The sequence below is a fragment of the Trachurus japonicus genome, chromosome 19 (genome assembly GCF_045865225.1).
Source record: "Trachurus japonicus isolate A0001 chromosome 19, Traja_1.0".
Classification (NCBI taxonomy): Eukaryota; Metazoa; Chordata; class Actinopteri; order Carangiformes; family Carangidae; genus Trachurus; species Trachurus japonicus.
The window spans coordinates 1,219,861-1,233,603 of NC_140925.1; the positions used below are offsets into that span (position 1 = coordinate 1,219,861).

At 40.4% G+C, this 13,743-nt stretch overlaps 1 protein-coding gene across 1 annotated transcript in view; it reads left to right on the top strand.

Moving 5' to 3' along the window:
• Positions 1-8,573, top strand: part of LOC146967090 (CD5 antigen-like) — a 31,493-nt gene extending 22,920 nt beyond the window's left edge. Inside the window, exons 3-7 of the mRNA XM_085762168.1 lie at positions 3,986-4,306; positions 4,390-4,668; positions 6,563-6,892; positions 7,360-7,469; positions 8,287-8,573. Of these exons, the coding sequence (XP_085618294.1) occupies positions 3,986-4,306; positions 4,390-4,668; positions 6,563-6,892; positions 7,360-7,469; positions 8,287-8,418 (1,172 nt within the window). The 3' untranslated portion in view covers positions 8,419-8,573. The remainder of the gene's footprint in view (positions 1-3,985; positions 4,307-4,389; positions 4,669-6,562; positions 6,893-7,359; positions 7,470-8,286) is intronic.
• The last annotated feature ends 5,170 nt before the right edge of the window (positions 8,574-13,743 follow it).

Below are 13,743 nucleotides of genomic sequence, written 5' to 3' on the forward strand. Positions count from 1 at the left end.
TCTCAGAATAACATGAAAAACACATGGAGGACTATCAATGAACTTATTCATAAAAAAACTGACAGGACTGTACAAAGGGAGTTCAAAGGAATTAATAAAGCTCTCTCAGATCCCCTTGAGATAGCTAATGAATTCAATAATTTCTTTGTTTCTATTGGTCCTTCACTCGCAGTCAAGATTCCACAGACCCCACTATCCACTTCAGGGATTAAGTGCCCCTCTTCCTCTTTTGCATTTTGCCCCATCACTGAGATTGAGCTCATTGACGTTGTAAACAAAATGAAACTATCTGCACCAGGTCATGATGAATTGAAATCCTCAATACTCAAAACAAGTCTTCCATATGTCATTAAACCTCTTCTTCATATTTTTAATCTCTCCCTCGAAACCGGTATATTTCCTGATCAGTTTAAATGGGCTAAAGTCATTCCTCTCTTCAAAGCTGATGATCCCTCATTATTTTCCAATTATAGACCGATATCTATTCTACCATGTTTTTCCAAAGTATTAGAGCAGGGGTCTCAAACTCCCGGCCCGGGGGCCAAATCTGGCCCGCGGCCCCCCTACATCCGGCCCGCGTCTTGACGTGAAAAGTAAAGGCTGTCAAAGTTAACGTTAACCTTAATGCAAAATGCTTAACGGCACAATTTTTTTAAATGCGCGATTAATGCGCTAACCTCGGGCCGCTCCGTAGTTGGGGGAAACAGAGAAGCTGCTTCTCCAGACGTGATCACAGGTAGGCAGTGTGTGCATGTCTGTGTGTGTGAGTTACTACGGTTAGCGCGACGCTCCCGTCCCCCGGATATTTCTGCAGCTGGATTCACATGATCCGGGTCTGAGACATGAAACTCATGGACTGAGGAGTCGTCCTGCTGCGCTCTGCACGTCACACCGACCATCGTGTATTTGCACTGTGAGGACTCGCTCTGCTCCGTGGTCCCGGTGTCTCGGTGTCTCATACACAAACAGTGATAATCCACTGCAACATGTTGCTGTTGTTGCCGTTGTTGTGGTTGTGCGCGACGTAGAGCTGCCGCTTCGACTAGCGAGTTGTTATTTTTTTTCCCCCAATCTCCCGTTCATTCAGCCTGGTGAGGGAGGGAGGGAGGGAGGGAGGGGGGTGGGGTGTGTGTGCATATGTTTTTTCTCCTCATGTTCCTACACTAGAGAACTTGTTCTTCTTGTCACCAAACGAGGCTGCTCTCTCTCTCTGACAGCTGATTTGTAAATACCATGAAAATGGTATTTGGAAAGCATAAGAAACGTCCAGATCATCTTGCTGGTATTTCAAGCAAAAAAGAAAAATACTATGTGATAAACTCAGGAAATTAAAGGATTAAAATTTTTTAATCGTTTGACAGCCCTAATTATCATACAATATTTGAAAATAAACCCCGTTTTCAGAAATATTTGTGATTTTTTTTATAGGCTACTCGTCTTGAAAACTTTAGTGGCCCCTCACTGAGATGACAGTGCCAGCAGTGGCCCCCAGCTCATTTGAGTTTGAGACCCCTGTATTAGAGAAATTAGTTTATAATCGTTTGTTTAAATACCTCAATGACAATAAAATTTTATATGACCATCAGTACGGGTTCAGAGAGAATCATTCCACATCTATGGCCCTCACCCGACTTGTAGATAATATTACCAAGGCTACCGATAATAAAGAATTAACACTTGGAGTATTTCTTGATCTATCGAAAGCCTTCGATACGGTCAATCATGATATTTTATTACAGAAACTTTCTCTTTATGGTTTATGCAGCTCAAATCTGTTATGGTTCAAAAGCTATTTGTCTGATAGAAGGCAATTTGTTTCCTGGAATAATTCTTCATCTGACCTAAAGTTGCTTTCATGTGGTTTGCCCCAAGGATCAATTTTGGGCCCTTTACTGTTTCTTATTTATGTAAATGACCTACACATGTCATCAACTAAAGCATATTTTATTCTGTTTGCAGATGACTCCAATATTTTTTTATCTGGTAAGAATGGACCTAAATTAATATCAGAAATGAACACAGAATTGTGTAAAGTTGACTTATGGTTTAAGGCAAACAAATTGTCACTCAATATAAAGAAAAGCTTGTATATGTTATTTACTCCGAGAAGTCTACACTCAACAAACTCTCTTCCTAATGTTTATATTGACAACAACATCCTGGAAAGGGTCACGGTAACAAAATTCTTAGGTATCTTAATTGATGAAAATCTTACTTGGAAGAGTCATATTCTGTCTATTTCTAACAAGATTGCTGAGAATATTGGAGTTATCAGAAGAATACGTCATCTCCTGCCTGGTAAAATCTTGATTAATTTATATTATACGATGATCTATCCTTTCATTTCATATTGTAATATTATTTGGGCAAGCACTTTCAAGAGCTCTCTCAACTGTATTCTCGTTTTACAAAAGCGATTCATCAAAATGATAACATTTTCTAGCAGATTTACTAGATCCACACCTCTGTTTCAATCCCTAAGTATTCTTCCTGTTTTTGCTGTAAATACTCTTCAAATATGTATTTTTGTTTATCAATCTATTCACAAGTTACTCCCAATTTGTTTCCAAACTGTATTTCAGTTAAATTCCCAGATTCATAATTTCAACAATAGATCAGCAAATAATCTTCATCCCACCTTTTTTAAGTCTACTTTTTCTCAGTTCTCAATCAGATTTAGAGGTCCGCATTTTTGGAATGCACTACCAATCCACCTTAGAAACTGCACAAGTATAAATTCATTTAAGAAACAAATAATTCACTTTCTATTGGCCCAATTGAGCGATTCATAATTCCACATACTTTTTACATCATTTTTGTTTTTCTCTCTCTCCTTTTCTAATTGTTTTGTTTTTCACATGATGGTAAACTGAACTTATTCTGAATGTCAAATGTTTATCCTGAATATCCACGCAATATTGATTTTCTCTTTTTTAATTGTTTTATGTTGTTTTTTCATTCTGTAAACTAAATTTATGTTGAATGTTTGTCTTATGGAGGACCACTTGACAAGCACATTTGCTTTATCTACTGTATACTTTGTATGTCTCTTGTCGTTGTCGTTCCACTTTTTTAATATGCTGTTTTATACATCTTTTATGTGCTAAATAAAAATACAAATAAAAATACAAATACAATGTTTACCTCAGATACCAGGTCTCCTATGATCAGTTCATTTCATACCATCCATGCTCCCAACTGCAGCGTGTGGACGTCTATATTCGTTTCTGTTCAAGGATCATTTTTTCAATGTTCATTAATGGGCTCTGGACTGATTTTAAAATTGTTCTGTGGTCACAAGTAACGTCATTTTGACCATCATTTCAATTAAAAAATTAGCTTTACAATTAAATTTAATCAAAATTCGGACTTACCGCAGCTTCCGCATTGTTCCTTTCCGGGTCAGAGGACAAACACCTCAGAGTCCCTCTACCGTTGTGTTCTCTGACCCAGGAAGGAACAATGCAGAAGCCACGGTAAGTCTGAATTTTGATTTAATTTAATTGTTAAACAAAAAGGACGTTACTTGCGACCACAGAACAAGTTTAAAATTACTCCGGAGTCCATTAATGAACATTGAAAAAATGATAGAATATAAACGTCCACACGCTGCAGTTGGGAGCATGGATGGTATAAAATGAACTGATCATAGGTGACCTGATATCTGAGATAGACATTGATTACGACTGGAAATGCCCTTTAAAGTTGTTTCTGTGAAAATTTTGAATGTCCTGACTGAAATAAACACATTTTCATTCATTCATTCATTCATTCATTCATTCATTCATTCATTCATTCATGTTGAAGTCCAGACCGTTGGTTGACTCCAGTCTTTGACTCAAGAGCTGGACTGTGAGTTTCTTTAATGGTTGTGTTGGGGACAGAGAAGGAACTCATTTCTGGACACATGCTGATGACTTTAAAGTTGATATGACAGTAAATAAAGGTCAGGATCAAAGTTTAAATGTTGTGTCTCTCTCTGCAGACTCTGTCAGGCTGGTGAATGGGACCAGTGTGTGTTCAGGCAGACTGGAGGTCAAGTCCAACCAGTCTGACCAGTGGTGGTCCTCAGTGTGTGAAGATGACTTTGACCAGCAGGATGCAGAGGTGGTCTGTAGGGAGCTTGGCTGTGGGGCTCCTTCAGTCCTCCAGGGGGCGCTCTATGGAGCAGTGGAGGCTCCAATGTGGACCAAAGAGTTCCAGTGTGGAGGCAACGAGTCAGCTCTCCTGGACTGTAGAAGCTCAGGCTCAACTAGAACCAGCTGCTCACCTGGCAAAGCTGTTGGACTCACCTGCTCAGACACAGGTGGAGCTACAGTTTGGATTTGCTTCATTTTTGTTTGAATCAAACTCACTTCTTTTACTCTTCACTCTCTTCTCTGTGTTCAGAGTCTGTCAGGTTGGTGGGAGGAGCCAGTCGCTGTGCAGGTGAACTGCAGGTGAAACAAGGAGAGTGGAGACCAGTGGATGGCAGGAACTGGAACCTGAAGGCAGCATCTGTAGTCTGTAGAGATCTGGACTGTGGCTCTGCTGTTTCAACAACAAGAGAGGAGTCCTCAGAGAGGTCTGTGTGGTGGATCAACACTGACTGTGTTCAGTCTGGATCTACCCTGGAGGACTGTTCATTATCAATTTCCTCTTCCTCCACCGTGGAGATCACCTGTTCAGGTAAGTCCATCAGTGACATCATCAGTGACAATCAGGTTTAGTGTCTTACTTCTTTTGTTGCAGTGTCGGAAATGTTCAGTAACATGTTATTTTTGTATTTAAGTGAGCGAAGGTCTGAAAACAAGACATTTAATATCTCAACATGTTACATCATGTAACATCTCTCTCTCTCTCACACACACACACACACAGACCATGGTCTTCCTGCATGTACAGGTGTAGGCAGCTCCCTGATCACATGTATGTTAAATAATGAAGAAAGCTCTATGTCCTATAGGAAGCCTTCACTGTAGTGAGTCTTCTTACTCTCTCACTGTCGTTCCTCTCCATCATTATTTTCTTTAACATCAACAGTTTTAACACTTCAGTCTCTTTGAGCTCATCATCTCTGACAGATCTCATTCTTTAGAGTTTGACAGATTTCTCTCTGGTTTATTTCTGCTGTAAAGACGTCAGAGACTCCTCATGAATTTATTTCATCTGTGGCAGCAAATCACATCACATGACTCTTTAGATACTCCTGTCGATTAAAGGAGCATTAACGCAAATCCAAATTCTTAATTCGGCCACTAGATGGAGCCAGTGGCGGAGCATATCAGATATAAACAAGTGGGCGTCTCTCCTCCATACATGTTATGCTTTATGGTATTTAGAGATCAGCTGTCAGAGAGAGAGCAGCCTCGTTTGGTGATGAGAAGAACAAGTTCTCTAGTGTAGGACATGAGGAGAAAAAACATGCAGGTTTTCTGTGACAAGATGGCGCACCCCCGTAGTAACTCTCTCACACTCACACACACACACACACACACACACACACACACACACACACACACACACACACACACACACACACACACACACACACAACACACACACACACACACACACACACACACACACACACACACACACACACACACACACACGTGTATGTCATTCTCTGGGCTGTAAGAGCAAAACACAGTACATTACACCAATATAAAAGTTGATTATATGCTTCATTATTAAACTGTCACAAGCTTATCATATGTCTAAGGCAAATGTCAATATCCCAAACATTTTAGCAATATATGACTTTGTGGTAAATATCACAACACTACACTGTTGGCTATTTTCTTTGTAAATTTAGAATTTTGACAGCGTCACAACCCCAGGGCAGGGCATCGTTAAGTGTAACTTAGTGTTATGTTATTGTTGACAGCTGGTGTGAACAATAATCACACCAGCCAGTAGAGTGTACTGAAGTTAACTGCCCCATGCTCGAGCTGAACAGTACACATTGCATCTAGTGAACCCTATTGCTAGGCAATCATGTCAACACATTCTACCATAAATTAATTAGTTATCACGAGAAAACGGTCTTTGTTATAATGAGATAATGAAATAAATTAATTCGTTATCACCAGAAAACAGTATTTGTTATATTGAGATCATGAAATAATACGTCGTTATCACAAGAAAACTGTAAGAAAAAAAAATATTATGGATGTGGCCGGTCTTGGCTTCCGTAATTGTATAATGTATTTCAATTGTATTTATTGATAAGACCTTTGTAACCTTAAAAGGTGCTCTTTAAAATTATAATTATTATTGTGCCGATCGGCATCTGGATCCTCCATTGGCAACTTGGACTGCTGCAGGTCAGACAGCTGGAGAGCGCAGGTTTTTTATTTTTATTTTTTTTTAGCTAATGTCAGGTTTCGCGAAAGCGCGTGGTGACACACGTGTTGGTCCGCATTCCCTCATATTTGCCGTGCATGCGTACCTGCGTACCAGTTGTAATACAGGATAATTAATATCAATTTTGTCTTGTTGTCTCTCCAGTGAACATCTGGATCAGAGTCCTTGTAGAAACTGACTGTAAACATTCAGCCAATCATCTCTCTGTTTGCAGACCTGCTGGTCCAGCCAATCATCTCTGTGTCCTCCATGTACGGGGTCTCCCAGGCCCAGCAGCAGGGTTATTCAGGTGTGTTCCTGGGCTCCAACTTCACCATCAGCTGCTCCATCCAGCCACAGTACCCAGGAGGCTTCTTCCAGCTCACCTTCACCTCCTCCACCACAACGGACAACTACACCCAGCCAGCTGTCAATCACTCCGCCTCCTTCCTGTTTCCTGCTGCAGAGCCCGCCCACCAAGGAAACTACAGCTGTGTTTATCACCTCTACGTTTTCTCTCATAACTTCTCCTCTGAGAGCCGTCGACTGTCCCTCACCGTCTCAGGTGAGTTGAAGCACATTTCACCTGTCTGTGCTCAGGGGCCCATTGTCTCTTCATCCGTCCATGTTGCTGTAGTGAAAAGTCCACGACAGGAGAGGATCCAGTGAAGGTACATGAGCACCATGATGGTAAGAAACTGGGTTTTACATGATGAGTCAGACGTCAGCAGGATGACTCAGCTTCACCAGGATCATGTTTGGTAAACTGCCTGTAAAGACGGTGATTAACACTCACCTGAGACATTTCAACCAGACACAGGCTGGAAGGAGACAAGAAGCTTCAGTTCTTCCTTTCAGACTAACTCTGTCCACCTGTTGTGTCTGTCCAACATCGTCAGAGCACAGAGACGATCAGACGACCTTATTCTCTAAGAACTGACTCAAACATGTTGAGGTCTGTTTCATGAAGCTGTTGTACTCATGTCATGTGATCTAACGTGATGACTGAATGTGTCTCATCAGATCCACCAGATCCAACAGGTCGTATCATCAGACTGGTCGTCCTGCCACTCGGTCTGCTGCTGCTGCTGATCGCTGTCATCTGTCTCAGCCTGAAAGGAGCTGGATGTAAGAAATGTATGGTAAGTAATCATAAAATCACCCAATATGTCACCAGAGACTAAGGAATCATGTTAATTTGAAATACTGATCTAACTGAAAACATTAGTACAGCAGGAATATTCACATTTAAAAACACAAATCACTGCACATGAACATGCACTAAGGCTCCTGTAGATGCAGAGTAACAGTGTGTTGAGTTGACGTGAACTCTGCTCGTAGTTACTGTGAGTCAGCAATAAAACAATCAGAGTAAAAAGCTAGATATGTTTTCATCTTCATGACTTGGCGCTCTTGTTCCCTGTTTTGTAAGTTTGTTTTATCTACTTCGTATTTCAACGATTTTAATTGTTATCTCTTCACCTGTTCTTACCTGGCCAGGGACTACAGGTGGAAATGAGCAAATGTTGCTATAACCTGGCTCAGGACATCTTTTCTTGTCTCACAAGATTCACGTTTTTTGTGCACTGTCCCTGTTTTAAATAAATAAATTCCGATCTGTCCTATGATAACAGATGTAGATGTTTCTCACTGCAGGTAGTAGGTGCAGTCTAACATATTAGCTATAGAGAGGCATGTTCATCTTTACTGTAGAGACTGTAGAGACCGTCTGAGTGAATCTCGGGGTACCATAGCCACAAAGCTGGAGCAGGGCAGAGGTTAGTGTGTGGGTATCTGGAAACAACGCGTTGCAGCAACAGTTTTGGCCACAGTCTTACGTACAGCTCCTTTAAGGTACCAGACTCACCTTTGTTGACCTGAGCTCTGTCTGACATGAAGCTCTCAGCTCCTGTATGTTGAACTGAAGTCTCGTGTCTGTGTGCTGCCACATCTCTCCAGGCCACCAGGGGGCAGAGTCCAGTCCAACAGGAGGCCATAGAGCTGCAGTCTTTCAACCTGGGTGTTTCCACAGCTGACGGAGGGCCAGCTGAAGAAGAAGGAGTCCAGGCTGCAGAGGAGGAACTTGTCTAACATCCAGACTTGTCAGCTGCCACACACCTGTCCATCAGCTCAGTCAACGATCCAGCATCGTCCCTCAGATGTTCCCTTTAGAGTTTCACTGAGATCCTGCAGGAGGAAATCCTCTGTGGTTTCATCTCTCCTCTCAGTCTCATGTGATCAACAGGTATATGCAGCACAGTAGGGCCTATCTCTTGGTGAAACAACACTGACTTATTGGTTTAGAGACTGAAAGTACAGTGATGATGCTTTCAAAGGCAAAGTTATGAATTGTTTTTTCTTCATCAATTAATCTCAGCCAAAGATGAGTGAAGAGCAAACACCTGGATTTTGGACCATCATCTTCAGGACTGTTGGGACTTTGTGAATCTGAAGCAGAGCAGAGAGGAAATCTGTGTGAACCGTCTGTCACACACAAGTTCACCTGATGATTCCTGACCATAGTGCGAAATACGGGGGGGTTTGGGGGGGTCGGACCCCCCCGATTAACCCCTTGAGACCCCCTGAAAGACTCAAAAGCAAAATCTGAGGGGGGTCTCAATCTTGTCAAAAAAAAAAAATATATAATATAATACAATAATTTTATTGTGGTCAATTAAATGTGTTTAAGATCACCATGTCCAGTATTCATAATTCAAAACATTTATTCGTTTAACATTAAGCTGAACCATGTCACCTGCGCATTATGCAAATTAGCCATGTGCGCCAGCCCAGCGCAGGAGTCGAGCCCACTCGCTATCAGAACAGAGGATCCCGTTCCTCTCCACCCTCTGCCGAAGAAAGTGAAGTTGAGGCCGAGTGCTCTGAAGACGTAGCCGCAGCCCCTGCTGCTAGCACTGGTGATTGGCCGCTTTTCTTTTCTTTTCTTTTTTTTACACCTAAGCAGGTGGGGTAATGGAAATACCGCAACCCTTGGCTTGACATTAAGGCAGGAAAATAACTTGAGGTAAGAGGCTAGCCTGCTTCAGCATACTATGGCCTGAACCCCCAGTGGTGTTGTTTGGCCAGGCGCCTGTTGTGAGCTATTTGTCTGTGCTTTTTCAATTTTCATGATGGCCCGTTATACGAATGTGATTTGTGGATGTGTTCAATGCTGTGTTTAAACGTATTTGCTAGATGGATGGTTAGATAAGGCTACATGATCGGTCATAGTTGCAGGCTGAGGATCTCGTGCACATAATTGCACGTCAGTCTCCGATCTCCAGATTTATACAGTTGGTTGTTATTTGAGTGCACGAGTTTGGTGTCTTTCATTCATTTTTTTTTAATTGTTGTATTTTATTTATTGTCTATATTCGTTTCTGCATTGCCCTGATCGCGCGCCAGTCTCCTATACCTGGCATTTATTCATTGTTCAAGTGCGCTAGTGTGGTGCCAATTATTGTCTTTTATTTATTGAATTATCGTCTATTTATTATCAATTACTTTCTGCATTGTAATGCACAACTTTGCCTCTCCTTTTTAGGCTATATGCTAATTTTCTTGGCTTATTGTAATGTTATAGTCCTACTTTATAAAAAAAAAAAAAAATAACGGTACTGCGCAACAATCGCGAGTTAGGGACCCCCCCGAATATTGATGGGTATTTCGCACACTGTTCCTGACTATATGTAAATAGTTGTATTTAGCCATTACTAACAACTGCCCAGTTGCTTCATGCTTCACTATCTAAAAATATAAGAATATAAACATACAAGACAATAATGAATGAAGTCGACCGCTCACCTCTCCAGTACATTTCCTATGATGCCCTCCATAGTCTCTCCTCTAAAGCTTGTTTGTGTGGCTCTTTTGTGTCCTCTGCTCTCCATATCAACTCATGTGCTGTTTATTTCATGTCTTCATAGTATGATAAGAATTCCCTCATAATAAAAGTCTGAATTGTAAACAGCAGATCTAATTACAATATATAAATGTATAAATATCCTATTGGATCTTAGTAAATGGGTGATTAATCGTTATTTGATGTATAAGAGAGCAGAAAGAGGGGATTGAGGTTTTACACCACTCATTTATGGAGAAAAAACATTTACTATCATCCCCCAATATCATGTTTAATTTTTACCTAAGGCGTGAAAACATAACAGCAATATTGCCTTTAATATATGACTACAACAACCGTTAAACACCGTCCAGACTGATAAATCATTAATATCTATGATCATTAATATTAGTCAGTTTACTGTATCTGTGTCACGAAGGTAACGTCAACTAACGCTCACTAACGCCTGCACTTGCAAATTTTTGTAATGCTAAATATGACTGATAGCTGCGTACATATCATTTAATGAAGCATAAGAAAATATAATAGCTCACTTACCTCTACTGACAACTCTTATCCATCCACACGTTCACAACGCGAGGTAGAGGTACGGTCGACCGCGCTCACTCAGGAGACAGGAAGTGAAGCTGTACCGTTTCATACCATTGGTGCAGCTTGTAAAGAACCATCTTGTCATAGTTTCCCTAAAAACTATGACAAGGTTTCCTTAAAACCACCGTCTCAACAATGGATCTGAAATCCATTTCAACAGATTCAGGTGTAACAGAGTTGATTTGTGCTTGTTAAATTATGGCAAAACAGGTGCAACGCTGCCATCTATTGGCACAGTGGGTGGCGTGGGAACTGAACAGAGGATGTGGTGAGATGTACTGCATGGTCTGGGATAATTATTGATTTTTGTGAACTGGGTTGAGCACTTACCGCCATTTGTCGTCCGCAAATTAATGTTGAAAGACTTGTTAATTAAGATAACCTTCCTAAAATGTTTATTCTCGTTTCATGTGTTGTGACCTTCCCATGTCTGCTGTGTTGTCTGCTGTGTAGCAGGTTTATTATACATTTTTATAATATTTGTCATGGCGTTTTGATTGCATATTTTGCCTCTGTGATCTGATTTCTTTTTATCTGTTCAGTTAAATGGCTCACATTAGTTTATCCACCCCTGAATTTAGTGTAAATGCTGTCAATTAGTCACATGTGAACTATTTTTACACTTACCTCATGGTAAATATGTGTTCTTAAAAGCAATTCAAGTCATATCATGGAGTGTGTGTGTGGGAGGGGAGGGGCGGGGGGTGTTACTTATATCTTGTAGAATAACAATATATACTAAGGGAGTGATTTTCTTTCTATTTTATATGAACAGATTTGGGTGTTTTACTGTTTATTGAGCTACACAGAGAAAAGATGATCTCACTGTGATCGTCCTCAGATGGATGCTAACTTTTCCATTGCCATTGCTGTGTTTTATGTTGTGTTGCAAGTAATATGTTGTGCATTTTTATGTTACTTTTCTTGACATTTTTATTGCATATTTTACCTGGGTGAGATGATTTCTTTTTACCTGTTCATTTAAATGGCTCATATTAATGTAAATGCTGTCAATTAGCCACATGTGAACTATTTTTACACTTACCTTATGGTAAATATGTGTTCTTAAAAGCAATTTCATGTCATGTCATGTAGTGTGTGTGTGGGAGGGGAGGGGCGGGGCGTTACTTATGTCTTGTACAATAACAATATATACGAAGGGAGTGATTTTTGTTACTATTTTATATGAACAGATTAAGGTGTTTTATTGTTTATTGAGCTACACAGAGAAAAGAGGATCTCACTGTGATCGTCCTCAGACTGATGCTAACTTTTCCATTGCCATTGCTGTGTTTTATGTTGTGTTGCAGGTAATATGTTGTACATTTTTATATTACTTTTCATTACGTTTTTATTACATAGATGATTTCTTTTCCTCTGTTCAGTTAAATGGCTCACATTAGTTTATCTATCTCAGAATTGAATGTAAATGCTGTCAATTAGCCACATGTTATCTATTTTTACACTTACCTCATGGTAAATATGTGTTCTTAAAAGCAATTTAGTCATATCATGGAGTGTGTGTGTGGGAGGGGAGGGGCGGGGGGCGTTACTTAGGAGTGATTTTTGTTACTATTTTATGAACAGAGACTGATGCTAACTTTTCCATTGCCATTGCTGTGTTTTATGTTGTGTAATAAAAATCCCATAATCCACCTGGCTGTGTTCTGTGATCTGTAGAGGCAACAGTAGTGTGGAGCTACATTTCACAGATAGCTGTGATATTATATGGAAATAAAAGTATAACATTTGAAAGTATTTACAATTTGGTGTATTTTGGTCCCCAAATATCACATTAAAAGACATTTAGAATAATTCACACTGCAGCCAAACTGTCAAAATAGGTCAAATATGACCTGACCAGTAGTAAATAATATTGTATAATATTAATAGCTTTGACAAACATGTAATGGTAGCCTATTAAAAACTAGCTGACGTTAGCTAGTTCTACTGTAGCCTCCTGCTCCTTTGACTCCGTTTTTCATGTGAAACCAGGAATCACACACTGCTCATCACTGTTGTCTACGACACTGACAGTTTCACTAGTTGATGAGTTGCTGTACAGACCTGTGTCTCTTACCTTGTGGTGTTTTCTATAACTCCTCCTCCTGCTCCTCCTCCTCCTGGGCCTCACACTGGTGTGAAGTGTGACAGATGTGCTTTGGCTCTTCCAGATGTGCAGCAGCTGTGTCTGGACTGGTCAGTGCTGTGTGTCACCAGCTCTAAAAAGAATAACATTTTGCAATGTTTTTAGTAATAAAATGTTGTATAAATCAGGCTGTGAATGATATATCAACAATCCCCTCTGTAAAAACCTTCAGAATATAGAAAGGGATCAAAGTGGAAGGTTTGGTGTCTGTAAGTGCTGCTGAAGTGGAGATTTCTAGCTCAGAGTCTGAGTCTGAAAAACTCTCTCTGAGAAAACGGCCTTTAAAGATTTGTATTGTAAAATTCCATAGATTGTTATTGTCAATGGTACTTTTATGATTTGTTGCTGATACAGAGGAAATGACGATTTTTTTTGTCACAGGGTTTTGAACTTTTAGTGAATTTAGGAGAAATCTACAGATGAAAGAGGCCAGAATAAAGTAAAATAACCACCTTAAAGCAGATATCAGTGGAATGTTTTTGTTAATATAAGTCCTAAATAGTCCTATTTTCCGTCAGCAATCACTTACATGAAGTATTTCAGCCTAAACACGAGTCTCTCCGTCACTCTGCTCTGCTGTAACCCGAGGAGAAAATTTTCCTTGTGGGATACAAGTGTTATCCAATGAGGGGAGAGAACGGCATGAAGGGCTGTGTGTGCAGCCAAGGGATGCGCGTGAATGTGGTGACGTAGCACGAGGACCAATTGATGCCTGACAAGGGCGGGGGCTGCTAACTCATGGTGCGTTCAAGGAAACTCGTACTTTGTGTTTTTCCTTCCTGTGAAGTCATACCAGTTCGATCTGGTACGAGTT